This window comes from Hylobates moloch, unplaced genomic scaffold (assembly GCF_009828535.3).
Source record: "Hylobates moloch isolate HMO894 unplaced genomic scaffold, HMol_V3 SCAFFOLD_272, whole genome shotgun sequence".
Lineage (NCBI taxonomy): Eukaryota > Metazoa > Chordata > Mammalia > Primates > Hylobatidae > Hylobates > Hylobates moloch.
The window spans coordinates 1-20,671 of NW_026652547.1; the positions used below are offsets into that span (position 1 = coordinate 1).

At 52.0% G+C, this 20,671-nt stretch overlaps 1 protein-coding gene and 1 long non-coding RNA gene across 7 annotated transcripts; one reads left to right on the forward strand and one right to left on the reverse strand.

Annotated features, from left to right (window-relative positions):
* Positions 1-8,584: 8,584 nt before the first annotated feature.
* On the reverse strand, positions 8,585-10,723 carry LOC131382626 (uncharacterized). The gene is made up of 3 exons (XR_009212190.1): positions 10,574-10,723; positions 9,517-9,832; positions 8,585-8,844 (listed from the first exon to the last, which is right to left on the reverse strand). It is a non-coding gene; the product is annotated as an uncharacterized LOC131382626 (long non-coding RNA).
* A 242-nt stretch (positions 10,724-10,965) lies between these two features.
* Positions 10,966-19,256, forward strand: LOC116464203 (AN1-type zinc finger protein 2A). 6 transcript variants are annotated; one of them, XM_032147496.2, is made up of 7 exons: positions 10,966-11,235; positions 11,984-12,038; positions 12,486-12,585; positions 12,997-13,091; positions 14,629-14,760; positions 15,607-15,761; positions 17,274-19,256. In XM_032147496.2, exons 3-7 carry the CDS (start codon positions 12,531-12,533, stop codon positions 17,329-17,331), a joined length of 495 nt encoding a protein of 164 aa, XP_032003387.1. In that variant the 5' UTR covers positions 10,966-11,235; positions 11,984-12,038; positions 12,486-12,530; the 3' UTR covers positions 17,332-19,256. The 6 variants fall into 6 exon arrangements, with proteins under 6 accessions (XP_032003387.1, XP_032003385.1, XP_032003386.1 ...); XM_032147494.2 differs by having other exon boundaries at positions 11,984-12,585; XM_032147495.2 differs by lacking the exon at positions 11,984-12,038.
* Positions 19,257-20,671: the final 1,415 nt, after the last annotated feature.

A 20,671-nucleotide genomic window follows, 5' to 3' on the forward strand; every position in this document is an offset into this window, starting at 1 on the left:
CTGATTGGTGCATTTTACAGAGTGCTGATTGGTGCATTTTACAGAGCACTGATTGGTGCATTTTACACAGCGCTGATTGGTGCATTTTACACAGTGCTGATTGGTGCATCTTACAGAGCACTGAAAAAAAGTATACACACACACACACACACACACACACACACATTTGCATTCTCCATGCAGCTTACAAGCTAAAATCATGCTTTCCCCAGCTGCACCCCGCAAAGGATCTCGTGTGAACCAGGTCTTCAACGGCTCCCTACAGCCCGGCTGGGAAGGCTCCGATGTCTCCCAGGGTTAAATCGAGTAAGGAACAGCCTAAGGGCCGCAGTCCACGCCACCAGCAGGTGTGTCAGCCAGAGGGGAAGTTAACTTCCTGTCTGTTTCAAACTAAAATTTGTGGAAGAAAGAAACAATGTTGCAGTCCTAGCCAGCGCGCATCCATTAAAATAAGGGACAAACCCAGCGGCCAACAGCGGCAGGGCTGGCTCCACAAAGACCCGCTGCTGCCGCCAGGGGGAGCTGCCAGGGTGCCGGGCGGAGATTGGAGGGGTAGCAAGGGGGCTGTGGCCAGGAGGGAACACGGCTGCACGGAGGAGGAATGGGGTGGGCGTTACTTATTCAGAACCCCTCAGGAAACAGAACAAAGTAGAAACAACTCTCGACTTTGCGCGTTGGTATTCCGTGCAGGTCTAGGCTCTCTCTCCGCTCCGCGTTCTCGGGAACAGACGCCTGGGGATCCCGAGGCCACAGGGGCTCAGATCAGAGTAGCATTGTAAAATCAGGGATGACTTAAAAACTGTTTCTTTTTGTAGAGACAGGGTCTTCCTATGTTGTCCAGGCCGTTCTTGAACTCCTGGTCGCAAGGGATCCACCCGGCTCGGCCTCCCAAAGTGCGGGGATTACAGGCATGAGGCATGGTGCCCGGCCCAAGGGTGGCATTTCTGATGCAGAAATACCATGAGTGGGCAGGGCGCGGTGGCTCACGCCTATAATCCCAGCACTTTGGGAGGCCGAGGCGGGCGGATCACAAGGTCAGGAGATCGAGACCATCCTGGCTAACATGGTGAAGCCCCCTCTCTACTAAAAATACAAAAAATTAGCCGGGCGTGGTGGCGGGCGCCTGTAGTCCCAGCTACTTGGGAGGCTGAGGCAGGAGAATGGTGTGAACCCGGGAGGCGGAGCTTGCAGTGAGCCGAGATCGTGCCACTGCACTCCAGCCTGGGCGGCAGAGGAGACTCCGTCTCAAAAAAAAAAAAAAGAAAAAGAAATACCACGATGACATAGCGTGAGTGTGGTCATTATTAACGTGGGAGGAAAATAAGGAGAGAAGGTGTCTCTGCAGCGGAGGAAGGGCATGTTGTCAAGAGGTAGGAGGGCAACCTGCCATGGCTGGTGAGAGCCAGGCTGAAGTGTCTGTTGGACTTAGCAGGTGGGAGGCCCGTACGCCTTCAGGACATCCCAGAGATAGAGGCAGAAGTCGGGGGAAATGGGCTGAAGAAAGGCCGGATAGAGGCAGGAGAAGCTTGCATGCCTAAAGATGACGAATGTGTTCACCCGTCCAGCCTGGCAGACAAGTGACTCCCCACTGCCCGCTCCCCACGGCACCCTCTCTTCTGCTTGGACGCAGTGGATTGGACACAGTAGATTCTATCTTTGCATTTATAATTCACAGCCTCAGCAAATATTTGAAGAAGTGCAAAGCCCTGTTAGGCCTCAAGAAAAGATGAAGCTGGGTCCTGTTTCTTCCCCGGAGCTTACTGTGTTGTTCTCAGAGAGAAAAAAGGGCCGGGCGCAGTGGCTCACGCCTGTAATCCCAGCACATTGGGAGGCCGAGGTGAGTGGATCACCTGAGGTCAGGAGTTCCAAACCAGCCTGGCCAACATGGTAAAACCCTGTCTCTACTAAAAATACAAAAATTAGCCAGGTGTGGTGGCAGTGCCTGTAGTCCCAGCTACTCGGGAGGCTGAGGCAGGAGAATCGCTTGAACCTGGGAGGTGGAGATTGTGATGAGCTGAGATCGCGCCACTGCACTCCAGCCTGGGGGACAAAAGTGAAACTCTTGTCTCAAAAAAAAAAAAAAAAAGCAAAGAAAAGAAAACCCACGTCCTGAAACAACTGGACAGTAAGTGTAAACGTTGCATTTATGAGGGTGTGAGGCAGAGACTGCCATCATTTTTGAAATTCAGGGAGTGAAAATTTCCCAGCGCACACCTGAAGAAGCTGCGCTGGCGCGTCTGGGAGTTTCACAGTGGAGGAAGGCCCCAAGTGCCTTTGAACACAGGGAATGGGATGGGGTGGGGACACCCAGGGAGACTGCTGAAGCCAAAGTTGTGTGTCGGCCAGGACTTCTGATTGTGTGTGGCAAGAACCTAACTCAAAATAGGTTCTGTGAAAATGGGAGTTTCTGGGCTCCTAGATTTTAGACGTGCCCGGATCCAGGAACTCACGTGTGGTCCTTGATGCCTTTCCCTGAGAGCCGGCCCTCCCTCCTGACTGCAGAGCAGCCCCTCAGGGTAGCCAGGAAGCAGCTACCGTCAATGCAGCTACTCATGGGCAGCACCTGAGGGTCTCCCTCCCGAGTCTGCATCAGAATCCACGCATGAACTCGGAGGGGTTTTTTTGTTTGTTTGTTTTTGAGATACAGTCTCACTCTTCCCCAGGCTGGAGTGCTGTGGCATGATCTGGTCTCACTGCAACCTCTGCTTCCCGGGTTCAAGCGATTCTCATGCCTCAGCCTCCCAAGTAGCTGGGATTACAGGTGCCACCACCACACCTGACTGATTTTTGTATTTTTAGTAGAGCTGAGGTTTCACTATGTTGGCCAGGCTGGTCTTGAACTCCTGACCTCAAGTGATCTACCTGCCTCAGCCTCCCACAGTGCTGGGATTACAGGCGTGAGCCACCACGCCCAGCCTGGATGGTTTTCTTGACCTCGTTTAGGGTGACTTCACATGACGCTAATGGAGACATTTTTGAGACTGAAAACGGGGTGCTCTGAATAATTCTGCTAGAACAGTCAATATAACCTGGGACTCTTCTGGGAAAAGCAGGACATAACGTCACTGTCATCGTAAGTGGACACTGAGGGATGACCCCCCAGAGCCACATAAAATGGGGGAGACGTAGCACTCTGAAGGGGTGGTCCTGGCCGGGCACAGTGGCTCATGCCTGTTATCTCAGCACCTTGGGAGGCCAAGGGGGGAAAATCGCTTGAGGCCAGGAGTTCTAGACCAGCCTGGTCAACATAGCAAGACCCAATCTGTATTAAAAAAAAAAGAAAGAAAGAAAGAAAGCTGGGCGCAGTGGCTCACACCTGTAACCCCAGCACTTTGGGAGGCCGAGGTGGTTGGATCTTTTGAGGCCAGGAGTTCGAGACCAGCCTGGCCAACATGGCAAAACCCTGTCTCTACTAAAAACACAAAAATTAGCTGGATGTGGTGGGCGCTTGTAATCCCAGCTACTCGGGAGGCTGAGGCAGGAGAATTGCTTGAACCTGGGAGGTGGAAGTTGCAGTGAGCCAAGATCACACCATTGCACTCCTGGGCGATAGAGGAAGACCCTGTCTCAAAAAAAAACCCCACCACAAAGGACTGGTGCTATTAACAAATGCAGGAGAGACAGGAATGCTGGAGTTACAAAACTAACAGGCATGGCCAGGTGCAGTGGCTTACCCCGTAGTCCCAAAAAACTAACAGGCGTCGTCCGGGTTTGAATTCTGACTTCTCTGTTTCTTACCCCCTCCGTGCCTCAGTTTCCCCTTATGTAAAATAGGGATTGTAGCAGGGACCCGTTGGCGAGGAACACTGTGGCCCCTTGTTGCGGAGTTGATGTGTTACTGGAGACGCTGCGACCTCTTTTTTTTTTTTTTTTTTTTGAGACGAAGTCTCGCTCTGTCACCTAGGCTGGAGTGCAGTGGCGCAATCTCGGCTCACTGCAAGCTCCACCTCCTGGGTTCACATCATTCTCCTGCCTCAGCCTCCTGAGTAGCTGGGACTACAGGCGCCCGCCACCACGCCCGGCTAAGTTTTTGTATTTTTAGTAGCGACGGGGTTTCACCGTGTTAGCCAGAATGGTCTCAATCTCCCGACCTCGTGATCTGCCCGCCTCGGCCTCCCAAAATGCTAGGATTACAGGCGTGAGCCACCGCACCCAGCCACGATCTCCTGCTTTCTAATGGACATCTCAAGGTCTGCAAACTAAGGCCATGAGAGCTGCCCGCCTCCCTGCAGAGTCATGCTATTACAAGGCCCTTCTTCCCTGCTGACCACAAGGCAACTATCAGATGCTGTCTTAGGAGTACTTCACGTAAAAAGCAGCCCCTAAGCTTGATATGCTGAGAAACTTAGGTACGCCGGGGCCACCTTACTTACGCGTGGTGGTACTCTGTTTCTTTGAATGCAGGTGTTCAATTAATTACAAAAAAGAAGAAATTTAAAATTCTGACTTGGCCAAGTGCAGTGGCTCACGCCTGTAATCCCAGCATTTCGGGAGGCCGAGGCGGGCAGATCACGAGGTCAGGAGTTCGAGATCAGCCTGACCAACATGGTGAAACCCCGTTTCTACTAAAAATACAAAAATTAGCCGGGCCTGGTGGCACGTGCCTGTAATCCCGGCTACTCGGGATGCCGACGCAGGAGGATCGCTTGAACCCGGGAGGCAGAGGTTGCGGTGAGCCGAGATCATGCCACTGCACTGCAGCCTGGGTGACAGAGCAAGACTCTGTCTCAAAAACAAAACAAAACAAAAAAATTGAGCAAATAAGAAAATCCACTGAGGACAAAGGAGCCAGGTTTCTCACTGCCGGAGAAGGTATTCACAATCGTGAAAGGTAGAAGCTAGAAAGAGCCCGGAGGTGTTGGACTGAAACTGAAGGTATGGTTATGGATTTGGTTTTTGGAAACACACATGTATACGATATAGACATAGCTATAGACGTGTGTATATACACAGGCGCATACATCTTATGTTCCTAGCCTCTGTCCACTGAGAGTCCAGAAGCAATAAGCACACCGCTCACCCAAATCCTGCTGTTTTTTAAATTATTATTATCCTTTTTGAGACAGTGTCTCGCTCTGTCACCAAAGCTGTAGTGCAGTGGTGCAATCTTGGCTCACTGCAACCTCGGCCTCCCGGGTTCAAGAGATTCTGGTGCCTCAGCCTCCTGAGTAGCTGGGATTACAGGCACACGCCAACACACCCAGCTAATTTTTATTTGTAGTAGAGACCGGAAAGGGTTTCACCATGTTAGCCAGGCTGGTCTCAAGAGTCTTGGCCTGCAGCGATCCGCCCACTTCGGCCTCCCAAAGTGCTGGGATTACAAGCGTGAGCCACAGTGCTCAGCCCAAATCCTGGCTTCTAAATGCCATCTTCCATAAAGGAACCAACGTCCTCGGGGAGATGGCTGATGACAGGGTTGGAGCAGGGAGAGAACAAATGAGCCTGGAATATCTGATGCCAGGAGGTAAGGAAAGTTGCAGAGAAGGACGGGGACACGTCAGCACTCGAGCCAGCGTGAAGGGGCGCTCACTCACCAAATCTGGGATGATGTGAACATCAAAATAAATCATGACTGCAGTAGAATACTCCCCAGTGAATAAGACAGAAATCTGCATCCATATGGTGGTGACTATAAACTAACAAATAAAGCCGGGCGCGGTGGCTCAAGCCTGTAATCCCAGCACTTTGGGAGGCTGAGGCAGGCGGATCACGAGGTCAGGAGATCGAGACCATCCTGGCTAACACGGTGAAACCCCGTCTCTACTAAAAACACAAAAAATTAGCCAGGCGTGTTGGCGGGCGCCTGTAGTCCCAGCTACTCGGGAGGCTGAGGCAGGAGAATGGCGTGAGCCCAGGAGGTGGAGGTTGCGGTGAGCCGAGATCGCACCACTGCACTCCAGCCTGGGGGACAGAGAAAGACTCCATCTCAAAAATAAAAAAAATAAAAAAAATAAAAAATAAAAAATAAACTAACAAATAAATGAATAAGAAATAAAATAAAATCTCTCCTTTACAGTAGAATGCCAACTAAAGGTGTAGAAGAAACTACGGAAATTATTTTAAAAAGCACCACCGGGCAACAATCAGAGGGCTTCAGGTAGAAGTCAGCGATGGATGTTAAGGTGGGTCTGCAGAGGTTTCATGAATAAGACAATGGTTGCGATGGTGAACTGAAGGGTGGCTAGATGGCTGGTATTGTTTCCGGTGTGAGGGTGCTCCCAGAGAGACTGACATTTGAGTCAGTGGATTAGGAGAGGAAGACCCACCCTCAGTGGGGGTGGGCACCCTCCCATCGGCTGCCAGCGTGGCTAGAACAAGGCAGGCAGAAGAAGGTAGGTAAGCTGGCTTGCTGAGTCTTCTGGCTTTCGTCTTTACCCCATGCTGGATGCTTCTGTCCATTCCTCCTGCCCTTGGACATCGCACTCCAGGTTCTTTGGCCTTTGGACTCTGGGACTTACACCAGTAGCTTTCCGGCGGCTGTGGGCATTTGGCCACAGACTGAAGCCTGAACTGTCGGCTTCCCTGTTTGAGGCTGTTGGACTCCGGCTGAGTCGCTGCTGGCTTCCTCGCTCCTCAGCTTGCAGACGACAGCCTGTCATGGGACTTTGCCTTGTGATGGTGTGAGCCAGTTCTTCATAAACTTTCTTTCATACGTACATATATCCTATTAGTTCTGTCCCTCTGCAGCACCTTGACTAAGACAATGCTGTAATCTCAGAACGTCTCCCTGGAAAATACGAATCAATTTACAAATGAAAACAGGGTGTCTTCATCCTGGCAAAACCCAGCAGACACCAATACCACCAGGGAATTGAGATAAACGTAACCCAGATAGAATCGGCTGGAAGCCTGTGCCCCGACGTGAGGACCCAGGACACGGCACCTTCTCTGCAGTCCCGCCAAGAATATATGACCCATCCTACGTGTATGAGAAATCTTTGCCCTTTAATAAGGATGGGAGTCTGCAAAGACATATTCCAGCTTGGGGGAAGCTGAAACTGTGATAGTGGATGGGATCCTGGAGCAGAAAGGAAAAGAGACATTGTGGACATTGTTTGTAAAATCTGCAGGAGGCTGAGGCAGGAGAATCGCTAGAACCCGGGAGGCAGAGGTTGCAGTGAGCTGAGATCGCACCACTGTACTCCAGCCTGGGTGACAGAGCGAGACTCCGTCTCAACAACAACAACAACAACAAACGGAATGGGGTCTGAGGAGATCGACCTTAGCATTGTTTCTTTTCTTTTTTTGAGACAGAGCCTCGCTCTGTCAACCAGCTTGGAGTACAGTGGTGCGATCTCAGCTCACTGCAACTTCCACCTCCCAGGTTCAAGCGATTCTTCTGCTTCAACACCCTGAGCAGCTGGGATTCCAGGCACCCCCCCACCACACCTGGCTCATTTTTTTGTTTTTTTGTTTTGTTTTGAGATGGAGTCTTACTGTCGCCCAGGCTGGAGTGCAGTGGGGCGATCTTGGCTCACTGCAACCTCCACCCCCGAGATTCTCCTGCCTCAGCCTCCAGAGTAGCTGGGATTACAGGTGTGCACCGCCATGCCCGGCTGATGTCTGTATTTTTACTAGAGATGGAGTTTCACCATATTGGTCAGGCTGGTCTCAAACTCCTGACCTCAGGTGATCCACCCGCCTCGGCCTCCCCAAGTGCTGGGATTATATGCGTGAGCCACTGCTCCTGGCCACACGCAGTTTCTTGATTGCAAGAAGGCTGTCATGTGCCTAAGGGAGAAAAAGATGTGCGGATAAACTTCAGTCAGGCATGAGTGACAGAGGTACTGGCCATGAATTCCATGTTAATGAATCAACTAGACATTATTAAATAAGGAACCTTGAGAGAAAGAGACACGTACAACAAGGTTAACGATGAACTGCTTAACAAAAAGGCTGTGGCCGGCGGCTCGGAGGAACCTGACTCTGTATTTCCCCGGAAGCCAGTGCCTAGGGGTGTTACTCACCAACACTCACGATAATTACATGATTCCATGTTTGCTGCGACTTTGCAGAACTATCACTGAGCAACGCAAGGTGAAACATAAGCAGGGCCACTCACGTTTGTTTTCTCACAAGGTCAGACTTTTATTGATACTTAATCAGAAAAGCCATATAACTACACAGGCTTCCCAAGGTGGCAATTCCCCTTAGCACAACCCATTCACTCGGTAGCCACAGCCCCGGGCATTCAGGCTCAGGCCACTCCACAGGTGAGTCGACACTGCAAACCATAGATAGCAGTAAACTTAATACATAAATGTTATAGATTATGGATTAAAATGTCCATATCAAAGCAGCACTTACATCAAGAGAAACGGGGGGTAGGCCGGGCACAGTGCCTCACGCCTGTAATCCCAGCACTTTGGGAGGCCAAGGTGGGTGGATCACCTGACCAGCCTGGCTAACATGGTGAAACCCCATCTCTTCCTAAAATACAAAAAAATTAGCTGGGTGTGGTTGTGTATACCTGTAATCCTACTTGGGAGGCTGAGGTGGGAGAATCACTTGAACCTGCAAGGCAGAGGTTGCAATGAGCCAAGACCGAGTCATTGCACTCCAGCCTGGGCAACAGAATGAAACTCCATCTCAGAAAAAAAAAAAAAAGAAAGAAAGAAAAAAGAAAATGTGGGTAAAACAGGGTTAACAAACCAGTCCAAGGAGAGCGATGTGGCCACGAAGGAGGTCCTGCGCTGATCCAGACATCTTGAAAGGTGGGAGTCCGGGCCTGGGCAGAGCCCTCAAGGGGAGATGTTGTGTGATTGGGAGGGACAGCAAGATGGAGCCGGTCACCACCGCCGTGCAGCTGGTGAGGTCCTGCTCTTTTCACAGCCCTTGAGTTCTCTGGTGAAAACCAAGAGTAAAGACTGTACAATAAGCCAGGCACAGTGGCTCACGTTCTGTAATCCCAGCGCTTTAGGAAGCCGAGGCAGAGGGATCACCTGAGGTCAGGAGCTCAAGACCAGCCTGGGCAACATAGCAAAACCCTGTATCTACAAAAAATACAAAAATTAGCCAGGCATGATGGCGCACGCCTGTAGCTCCTGCTACTCAGGAGCCTGAGGAAGAAGGATGGCTTGAGCCTGGGAAGTGGAGGCTGCAGTGAGCTGTGATCATCCCAGTGCCCTTCAGCCTGAGCCACAGAGGAAGACCCTGTCTAAAGAAAAACAACAAGCTGGGCGTGGTGGCTCACGCCTGTAATCCCAGTACTTTGGGAGGCTGAGGTGGGCGGATCACCTGAGGTTGGGAGTTCCAGACCAGCCCAACCAACATGGAGAAACCCTGTCTCTACTAAAAATACAAATTAGCCGGGCGTGGTGGTGCATGCCTGTAATCCCAGCTACTTGGGAGGCTGAGGCAGAAGAATAGCTTGAACCCAGGAGGTGGTGGTTGCGGTGAGCCAAGATCACATCACTGCACTCCAGCCTAGGCAACAAAAGCGAAACTCCACCTCAAAACAAACAAACAAAAAACAAAACAACAAAAAAGAGCATGCCTGGTTGCGTCTGACCTTACCTGATTGGGTGTAGTCTCTATTGATTAGGCGACCATCTGGTCTGGTTGGCACGACGCTTTTTGGGTTTGAGGGAGGGTCTGCTCTGCCGCCCAGGCTCTAGTGCAGGGCGCATTCACAGCCGACTAATGCCTCCACCTCCCGAGGCTGGGACTGCAGGTGCATGCCACTATGCCGCGTTCATTTCTTATTTTTGTAGAGACAGGGTTTCATCATGGTCGCCAGGCTGGTCTTGAACTCCTGTCAGGCCTCTGAGCCCAAGCTAAGCCATCATATCCCTAGTGACCTGCACATATACATCCAGATGGCCTGAAGCAACTGAGGATCCACAAAAGAAGTGAAAATAGCCTTAAATGATGACATTCCACCCTCGTAATTTGTTTCTGCCCTACCCTAACTGATCAATGTACTTTGTAATCTCCTCCACCCTTAAGAAGGTTCTTTGTAATTCTCCCCACCCCTGAGAATGTACTTTGTGAGATCCACCCCCTGCCTGAAAAACATTGTTCCTAACTCCACCGTCTATCCCAAAACCTGTAAGAACTAACGATAATCCCATCACCCTTTGCTGACTCTCTTTTCCGACTCAGCCGGCCTGCACCCAGGTGAAATAAACAGCCTTGTTGCTCACACAAAGCCTGTTTGGTGGTCTCTTCGCACGGACATGTGAGTGACTGACCTCAGGCCATCCTCCTACCTCGGCCTCCCAAAGTGCCGGGATTACAGACGTGAGCCAATGTGCACTGTCCAGCTAATATTTTATTTCTGCAGAGATGGGGTCTCGCTATGTTGCCCAGGCTGGTCTCCATGTCCTGGGCCCAAGGCCTTCTCCTGCCCAGCCGGGACGGGGTCTTCCCCAGGCGGAGCCCCTTACGTGCAGGGCGTTCTGTGCAGTGACCGCGGCCCTGGGCAGAGTCAACCCCACGCGGCCACATAACCGTCCAGGGGGCGGGGGGCAGCGCGGTGAAATGGGAAAGGGTTTAACTGGGGGATCTAGGTGCTGGGGACACTGACATTTTCGGTATTATTCTTGAACCTTTTCCCTAAGTTTGAAATTACCTAAAAACACGTTGTTTTGAGATGGAGGCCTCCTGGGACCCGCAGGATGCGCGGCCGTGGGCCGGTGCGCGGGGCGGGAGGCGCCGGATGGGTCGCTAGGCCTCCTCCCTCAGGCCGGCCTCGCGCTCCTGCCCCGCAGGACCCCGGCCACAGCCCTGACTCAGCTTCCGGCGCCTCGCCCACCCGACTGCGCCGGCGCGGAACCGCCACACTGTGACTCAGCAAGCGCCCCGCCTGCGAGAAGCGAGCGGACGCTTCCACAAGGGAAGCGGAGGGGCGAGGAGTGGGCGGGCCTGCGGAGCGCGGCGCGGCGGGATTGGCCGGATGGCTGGTGACGTCTTCGGGGCGCGCCGGCGCCACTGGGCCGCGGCCTGGCGGGATTGGCCGGTCTGCGGGTGACGTCGTCGGGGCGCGCCCGGAAACCCCAAGGCCGAGACGGCTCTCAGATCCGGGGGCTGCAGATAAATGGCCGTAGGCCGCGGGCGGCGAGATGTTGCGTTCCGCTGTGGATGTGGGTGTGTCTCCGACGGCGTCTCGGTGCCAGTGTCTAGGTTCTTTCTGCTTAGCTACCCGGAACCGACTACAGAGGAGGACACCTGCGTTTACGTCTCTTCCATCTTCTGCTATTCACTGCAGCTGCCTGGGTCCCCGACGAGAGCCAGGTACGGGGTCGGGATTGCGCTTTCCTCAGGGACAGGGTCTGCCGGGGATCGGGCCTGCCTTGAGGTCAGGCTGCTCGGGGGTTCGGCCTGTCTGCTAGGAGTCCGGCTGCTTGTTGGGGGTCAGGCTGCTGGGGGTCCGGCTGTCTGCTGGGGACCGGGTCTGCCATCGGGGCCGTAGTACCGGGTCGGACGGGGTCGTTAACCCGCCAGCGGAGCGACAGCCACGTAGATGTGTCTGTTTCCTTGCTGCGGGCCCGGCTTGCCAGGGTAGGGTGTTTATTTCCTAGGACGGCTGCTGTGCGTCCAGGACAAAATCATTTAGGGATTCACGTCAAACTCTTGTGAATTCCTTGAACAAGACAATTTCGGAACGCCTGCTGTGTGTCGGGCACCGGGAGCTATTAGTAAAGCAGTGGATCCGTAGTTCGAAGCTGTGGGCGAATGAGGGCTAGGAAAGGACTAATGGGCACCTTGAGTAGCGGGCGTGTAACACAGAGGGAACTGGGAGGGTGGGAGTGGCTTTAAACCGAGGCGGGAGGGGATGACTAGACGTTTGCCATGGGCGAGAGTGTTCCGGTCACAGGCGACAGCCTAGGAGGCCTCCAAGAGAGGGGAGAGAGCTGATGGGAAGGTCAGGAAAAGGCCCTGGGAGGGGCTAGTGGGTACTACATCATGGAGGGGACCTCGTGAGCCCCTTGACTCTCTCTCGAGTGCAGTAGTTTCACCGCCGTCTGCCTGTTTTCCATAGTGACTTAACAGCTTGCGCTTCTCCCTGATCAACTCCAGATTGATGTCATCGAGGAGTAAGTTCACAGTAAGACTCAATGCCTAAGGGAGTTGGAGAGGCGAGAGACAGAGTTAAATCTCCTCTGGATAATGGAGTCAACTGATGGGATTTAGCACCTAGTAACAGAGTTTTGTTTATGTCAACAAGTATATTCCATGGATAAAATTGTGACTTAAAATTCACCAAAGTCGAAATCATCACTGGCAGCTGTGTGAATTAGCTCTCGCCCCCACAGTGTGAGTTGAAATAGAAACCCGAGTTCAAGGAGTGCTTCGTAGACTAGGAATTAAAAGGACTATGAAGGAGTCCGTGTCTCTTAATGGGGTTGACTACGAATGGCGGACACCTGGTATTTGTACTAAAACTCCATGGAATGCTCCCCACACAGCGCGTTTGTTGACTTTCATTAGGGTGACTGAAGGGCAGTCCAGCTTTCCTCCTAACTATTCTGATTCTCTTGTAGGTGATACTTAACTCTGCCATCTGCGTTTTGAGCACTGTTCTCATAATGGAGTTTCCTGATTTGGGGAAGCATTGTTCGGAAAAAACTTGCAAGCAGCTAGGTGAGTACTTTTAAGAGACTTAATAATAGAAAATGGTATTTTGTTGGGGGAAAGCTGGCTGTTCTGTTAATTAGCTGATAATTGTGTCTTGGCTTTCCTGGCTCTTCAGTATTGGGAACTGCGCTGGTGCAGGTTCTGTTTGACACTTAGCATCCACCAGACGCGGGGTGCAGGGGTGCAGGCTGGCTGGCAGGGCCGGGTGGATCCAGGGTGCTGCTTGAATACTTGCGACGCCATAAGGTCTCTCTCTAGAAGACAGCCTGACCCTGGGATTGTTTTCACATGTGTGGCCCTCGAGGCCCTGTCCATCTCATAGGCCTAAAGCACTTAGTGTAGGTGAACACTTTTTAGTACTATCTAGAAGTATTTTGTCCCAGTCGTTAAAACACTTCCCTGTTTTTTGTTTTTCAGATTTTCTTCCAGTAAAATGTGATGCATGTAAGCAAGATTTCTGTAAAGATCATTTTGCATACGCTGCACATAAGTGTCCGTTTGCATTCCAGAAGGTAATTCATCCTTTGTTCAAAAGATTCTCATTTTCACTGCCTGAAGCTGCACTGTCTTGCTGGTATGCTAGGGACTAGCCACGTGTGGCTAACTCAATGAAAATTAAATTTTAAAATCCAGTTTCTCAGTCCCACTAGCCTTGTTTCAGGTGCCTGCTGTTAGGCAGTACAGAGGAGCATTTCTGCCCTCACAGGACATTCTGTTGGATGACTCTCAGACAACTGAGATCTTATTTTCAGGGACTCGTAGAGTCACTTAGTTGTAACCTTATGTTCCAAGCTTACTTCAGATGTTCAAATACTTGGTTCCTTTGATCCGTCACACCATAGCTGTGTCTTCACCTGATACAAGAAGGGTTTTGATATTTGACTTGGAAGCCAATCAGGAAGGCAGTAAATATGCTTATTGATTTGAATAACTGCAGCCTTGATGTCGTATTTAGGTGACTCCCAGAAAACACAGTAGAAACTGAAAGAGGACCTAAGGAAATGAGTTTGCCCCAAATCCAGAGATTTGAGACTTCTGTTGACTTTTCAGATGGTTCCTAGCCCGTGTTCGCTTTGTCTCTGGATGGGTCACAGGTCATTTTAGTGAACTCTGCCACTTGACCCTGCTGGTGGTGGTAATGTGGGTGACTCAGCATTCTGTGCTTTGACCAGTGTTGCCCAGGGTCTGGCCCTCCAGCCATTTTTAGGTCATCACGGTGGGTGGGGAGGGGGACTCATATTCCCTGCGTTTACTAGGCACAGATGACTAAGCCAGACTGCCCAGCGTGTCTTCCCACTGACCCGTCCTGCCCCGGCATGGGGCGGGGTCTGGCTGGAGACTGTTTACTAATACTTTGCTTCATTTGACCAAATGAGGAAGCACCACCACCTGTGACTCTTCAGCTCGGGCTGCAGACAGCGTGCCCGTAATTCCGTGATCACCTGCCAGCTGTTCATGTCGGTTGCCACCTGTTTTCTCATTGACCTTTCCATCAACTCCTGCCCTGGCTCAGGTTTTTAGCCTTGCTGGGCCTTCAGTTGCTGGGTGGTCCACCCCTCCAGAGCCCCCACAACCTTGGCCTGCAGCCAGTGACGGTCGTTAGTACCTGGGAGCTCACCCTAGGCACACATGGCCTCATCGGGCACAAGCAACGCTCCGTGTACGTAGAAGCCACTGGGGAAGCCGCAAAGGGATCAGGCCATTGGCGATTGTGGTCCCTGTTTCCCTCCATCTCCTCCCTGTGGAGGTATCTGGGCAGATTCTGTTCTCACCTGGGCGGTGCCAGCCTGAGATGGCCCCGGTTGGTTTCTGCAGTTGGCTGAAGTCCATTCGTTGAAACTTCACTAGACTCCTCAGGGCAGCTGATGCCCACACTAGAGACGGCTGCCGCTAATCCATGACCCAATGATGCTTTGTTCTCGGAGGGCTCGGGAGACCGGTTTTTGTACTCTTTGTGTTTAAGTGTGCCACCCAGGAGTACTCGTTTAAAACTTCTGTGAGTTTAGGTTGTATGAGTCTCAGATGCCATCTTACCTTTGTTATTTTTAGGATGTTCACGTCCCGGTATGCCCACTCTGTAATACCCCCATCCCAGTAAAAAAGGGCCAGATACCAGACGTGGTAGTTGGCGATCACATTGACAGAGACTGTCACTCTCACCCTGGGAAGAAGAAAGAGAAGGTAAGGACAGAGCCCACCTCAGTTCCTTCATCTGGGAAGCCTGGTTTTTCCTTGGGAAGAGTCAGTTTGCTACCTGAAAATTACTCCCAATAGTTTATATACAAAGTAGAAAAGAAGAATCCTAACGCTGCATTATCCCTAACGCTGCGTCCTAAACTGCAAGTGGCCTGAGTTTTTAGTTTTATAAATGTTCTTTAATATGAGGGATCCCAGGTCAGGTTCGTCTTTCTTGACTGGAATTTACTAGTTTTCCTCCTGAGATGGCTTTCTGGATCCATTCTGTCCATGTGCGTTTTGTTGTTGTTGTGTTTTTTTTTTTTTTTTTTGAGACAGTCTTGCTGTGTCACCCAGGCTGGAGTGCAATGGTGAATGGTGCCGTCTTGGCTCATTGCAACCTCCGCCTCCTGGGTTAAAGCGATTCTCCTGTCTCAGCCTCCTGAGTAGCTGGGACTACAGGTGCATGCCACCACATCCAGCTAACTTTTGTATTTTTAGTAGAGACAGGGTTTCACTATGTTGGCCAGGCTGGTCTTGAACTCCTGACCTCATGATCTGCCCACCTCAGCCTCCCAAAATGCTGAGATATTACAGGTGTGAGCCACCACGCCCGGCTCAAGGAGCTTCTCTAGGGAACTGGCTGCTGTCAGGCTTAATCCGTTCCTAGTCATGGGTCCTGGTTGGTGGTTACCAACTATCTTAGTACATGATGTTCAATACTTTACAATTATATTACCATAAACCAAGTAACTTTTAGTCTCAAACATAATAAAATCAGCGTTCCTTAGTCTGCCACACAAAACCCTCTGCGGAAGCTTGCTCTGGTCTCTGCTTTCTGGCCCTGTCTAGTTCTCCCTGCCGTGGCTGTGCCCTGGGATCCTCAGCCTCTGGAGGTCTCTTAAGCCTCTGAGACATCACAGCTCTCTGGTGCACCCGCTTCTCCCATGTGACACAGCTTCCCTTGCTGGGGGCTCACCCAGCACTGCCCCAAGGCCCCCACACAGGTATACCCTCCCGGCTGCTCCTGGCCCACTCTGCTCCTGCCCTTGTGGTGGGCACGGTCTGTGTTCTGCTGCATCCCTGCACGGGTCCCTCTTGCATGGTTGCTCAGCATGGCCATGCCTGCCTTCCTTGGCCGGAGGGCCACCCCCGGCTGCTGGAACCCTCCCCACTCTCCTCACTGCCTTCCCCTCTTGGAGTTTTGACTCCTAGGAATTTATATCGCTGCCTACACCCTGGCACCAAAAAAAAAAGTGACCGGTGGGTACTGGGACATGATAGATATTCCCTTGATGGGGACAACCTCTGCCGTCCCAGAGCTCCTGGAGCCATGCCTCTGTGGGGCTTGCCTGTCACTCATGCTTGGCCTCCTTCCCTCCTGCTTCCTGGCTGCCTCTCTCTGTTGTCCTCCCAGCAGTACCTCTGGGCCATCTTCATGGGAATCCCCAGCTTCAATGCTGGCTGGCTTTTTTTTTTTTTTAAAGGGACAAAGTCTCGCCCTGTCGCCCAGGCTGGAGTGCAGTGGCACGATCTCAGCTCACTGCTGCCTCTGCCTCCCGGGTTCTAGCAACTCTGCTGCCTCAGCCTCCAGAGTAGCTGGGATTACAGGCACCACGTTGCCATGCCTGGCTAATCTTTTATATTTTAGTGGAGATGGGGTTTGACCGTGTTGCCCAAGCTCGTCTCGAACTCCTGAGCTCAGGCAATCCACCTGTCTTGGCTTCCCAAAGTGCTGGGATGACAGGCGTGAGCCACTGCGCCTGGCCCTGTGTTCTTCTTACCTGCACTGAGATGGTCAAATGAAATTTTGCATTTGTACTCTGTGCAGACAGGAACCGTGTCTAGTTTTAATGTGAATGTTCTTACTGGGGGCTGTTAAAGAATTTATTAAGGCCGGCACAGTGGCTCACACATGTAATCTTTTTTTTTTTTTTGAGACGGAGTCTTTCTCTGTCCCCCAGGCTGGAGTGCAGTGGCGCGATCTCGGCTCACCGCAACCTCCACCTCCTGGGTTCACGCCATTCTCCTGCCTCAGCCTCCCGAGTAGCTGGGAATACAGGCGCCCACCAACACGCCCGGCTAATTTTTTGTGTTTTTAGTAGAGACGGGGTTTCACCGTGTTAGCCAGGATGGTCTCAATCTCCTGACCTCGTGATCCGCCCGCCTCAGCCTCCCAAAGTGCTGGGATTACAGGCTTGAGCCACCGCGCCCGGCTTCACACATGTAATCTTAGCACTTTGGGAGGCCAAGGCAGGAGGATCACTTGAGGCTGAGTTTGAGACCAGCCTGGGCAACATGGCAAGACCCCATTTCTATGAAAATAGACAAAATTAGCTGGACGTGGCAGTGCGTGCCTGTAGTACCAGGTACTAGGCTGAAGCAGGAGAATCACTTGAGTCCAGGAGGCAGAGGTTGCAGTGAGCCGAGATCGAGCCACTGCACTCCAGCCTGGGCAACAGAGCGAGACCCTGTCTCCAAAAAAAGAATTGCTTGTTGAAGTCACTTTGCTCTCTCAGATTTTTACATACCGTTGCTCAAAAGAGGGCTGCAAGAAGAAAGAGATGCTGCAGATGACATGTGCCCAGTGTCACGGCAACTTCTGTATCCAGCACAGACACCCTTTGGACCACAGCTGCAGACACGGGAGTCGCCCCACCATCAAAGCCGGGTGAGAAGAGACTCGGCTGCGATGGCTCGGAACACGCAGTAGCATAGCATGCGTGGAAGCAGCTTACACTCTAGTGGGAAGTGGAGCCCCACTGAGCACCATCCCACGCTGGCTGCTGATCTTGTTGAGGGAAATGGGACTATAATAAAATTGAATGCTGAAGTTGATTCCAGTTGTTCTCATTTCCCACTGCTGCCGTCACCAAGTACTACAAACTGGGTGGCTCAAACCACAGAAATCGGTTCTTTCACAGTTCTGGGGGCTGGAAGTCCGGGCGCAGGATGTCGGCAGGGCCGGCCCCTTCTGAGGCCTGTGGGGAGCATCGGCTGCATCTCCCCAGCATCTCAGGGCTCGTCGATGTACAACCCCCATCTCCACCTTCATCTTCACGTGGCATTCTGTGTGTCCCGACTTCCCCTTTTTGTAAGGATGCTGGTCATGTGATCCCACACTCGTGACCTCTGGAAAAACCCTGTCTCCACAGACGGTCACACTGAGGTACCGAGTCTAGGGCTCCAGCATGTCTTGTGGGGACATGATTCAGCTCGTAATGCTAATGTTGGTCAAATCGAGACACATCTGCATCTGCCTAAACTTGCACCTAGTGGTGTCCGGTGTCCGTCCCTGGACCAGGCCGGTGGTAGTCACTTACCTGCAGGAAGCCGTGTGGGTTCTTGTGGTCAGCTCATGGAGGCTGAGCTGACTCATCCACCCTCTCTGTAGGTGCTCACCCATGACAGCCTCTGAATCCAAGCCACCAGGAGATTTCCTCACCCTGGCTCCTGGCGGGCTGGCCCAGCGACTCAGGTACTGGTTCACCCGGCTCATGTGAACGCAGTTACCTCTGTGTGGGGTGCTGCAGCTCTTGGGTGGTGAGCATGGAAAGGTTGCCGTGTGTACCTGCACAGTGTGACACGATGCCCCGGTGGTGCGACTTCATCAGGATGGATGAAGGACACAGGACTGGGACCCCAAGTTAGAAAAGCAGCTCGCTCCAGCGCAACCTCTCGGCAGCGGCAGCGTCGTATAGCTGGTTTCTGAAACACCTTTTCTGCCCTCCAAGATCCTCTGACATGATCAACACTTCTGCGTCATCAAGACAAACCTGAAAAGAGCTGTTCTTTATTCTTGGTGGAAAGTAAACTGATTAGGTCTTTCCCGTCTGCACTGCCATGTGGGTTATTTCCACTCTAGGTAACTTCTGCCGTCGGGTACCCCTGTACTTCTAATGGCAAAGAGCCTGAAACCTTGAAACTTCCCCACTGACATACATAAACTAGGCCGGGCATGGTGGCTCACACCTGTAATCCCAGCACTTTGGGAGGGCAAAGTGGGTGGATCACCTAAGGTCAGGAGTTCAAAACCAGCAAACACCAGACAGCTCACTTGCGCTCTCTTCATGCCGCCTCTGTAACGATGCGGCTCTCTGGCCAAGAAGGGGGAAGGACATCCACCTGCCTGGCTGAGGGTTCTTGTCCAGCGGCGGCCACAGGCGCTACTCGCGTTCCCTGAGGGCACAGCTGTGTGCCCGTTCCTGACCTCCAAGGGGCTGGGACACTCTGCGTGAGAGAAGGTGTGTCTTCCTGGACCACTTGCCCCTGCCACAGCCGACTTCTTAAAACAGGCACAGTTCAGCCAGGTGCAGTGGCTCATGCCTGTAATCCCAGCACTTTGGGAGGCGGAGGCAGGTGGATCACATGAAGTCAGGAGTTTGAGACCAGCCTGGTCAACATGGTGAAACCCCATCTCTACTAAAACAAAAATCAACCAGGTGTGATGGTGGTACACACTTGTAATCCCAGCTACTCAGGAGGCTGAGGCAGGAGAATCACTTGAACCTGGGAGGCAGAGGTTGCAGTGAGCAGCGATCATGGACTCAATCTCCAAAAAAAAAAAAAAAAGCAGCAGCCAGCCAGCCCGAGAGCTTCTTTGCACCTGGATGTGACTTCAGCACCAACAAGAAAGTTGCAAAATGCCACCTGTTGAAGATGGCTCTGTCCAGTGATGAAGCAGTGGAAACTTCCAGAAGTGACTTAAAACCACAATGGCAGGAAGTAGGGCTTCCTCAAGTGCCAGAGATTACAGGAGACTGGGTTTTATAGGTTTGAAGAGCAGAAAGCCAAAACAATGTCGGGGAGGGAAGGGGGGTAGTGAGGGCCACAGTCCTTCATGGCTCAGATGACAGATGCAGCCTTCGTGGCCTGACACTTTCCACCACTGTCTGATTTTGTGAAGTGATGAACACGGTAACGTAAATACTGGTCTTAGGTTTATACTGACAGCCTCTGTGCTCATCAAGAGTGCAGTGATCTCCTGGGAACTTAGGGGGTATCAGGGAATAAGGTGAAACAAAACATCCCCAAGTTCTGCCCTGATCTGAACTGCCCTGGCCACCCAGCTGTGCCCCCCAGACATCCCACTGAGACAGTTCACAAAAACACAAGCCACTGCATTTTTTTTTTTTTTTTTGTGGTTTGACCATCTAAAAATGTAACGGGAAGGGTTTGTATTCTGTTTCTGTTCTGCAAAAGTGATCAGACCTGCAGTCAGGCGAACGATGTTTCTGTCAATGACGGACCACGTATATGTTGGCGATCGCAGAAGATGCTGTATTTTCACTATCTTTTTATTTTAATCTGACAAACTTTTTTGCTTTTATTATAATTGACATAATTGTACATATTGATGGGGTACATTGTGGTATTTGGAGGAGTTCGAGACCAGCATGGCCAACATGGTGAAACCCCGTCCCTACTAAAAATACAAAAATTAGCTGGGCGTGGTGGTGGGCGCCTGTAATCCCAGCTACTTGGGAGGCTGAGGCAGGAGGATTGCTTGAACCCGGGAGGCAGAGGTTGCAGTGAGCAGAGATCATGCCCCATTGCACTCCAGCCTGGGTGACAGAGCGAGACTCCATCTCAAAAAAAAAAATGTAAAAAGCTAGTCACCCTGCAGTCTCACAGAACGCTGGGACGTAATCCTCCCAGCAAGCTGGACCGCACCACGCCTAGGTTTAGAAGCACAAACGCAGTGCCGTGCCGCAGTGGCCTACAGCATTCAGCGCCCTAGCACTCTGCACGTTCGTAGCCTGGGAGCCACAGGCTGTGCCCTACAGCTTAGGTGTGGAGGAGGCCGCACCATCAAGCTCTGTGTAAGTCACTCCACGCACATCCCTAATGGTGGGTGCTATGTGACTGCTTTTGTGCTTACTTCATGGTGTCTGTCCTAGGACGGCAGTTCCCCAGC

Excerpts from the sequence above, each read along its gene's own strand:
- LOC116464203 (XM_032147494.2), top strand. The coding sequence starts at position 12,531 with ATGGAGTTTCCTGATTTGGGGAAGCATTGTTCGGAAAAAACTTGCAAG. Across the intron at positions 13,092-14,628 it reads GTCCGTTTGCATTCCAGAAG|GATGTTCACGTCCCGGTATG; the intron begins GTAATTCATCCT and ends TGTTATTTTTAG. Across the intron at positions 15,762-17,273 it reads GCCCCAAGGCCCCCACACAG|ATTTTTACATACCGTTGCTC; the intron begins GTATACCCTCCC and ends TTGCTCTCTCAG.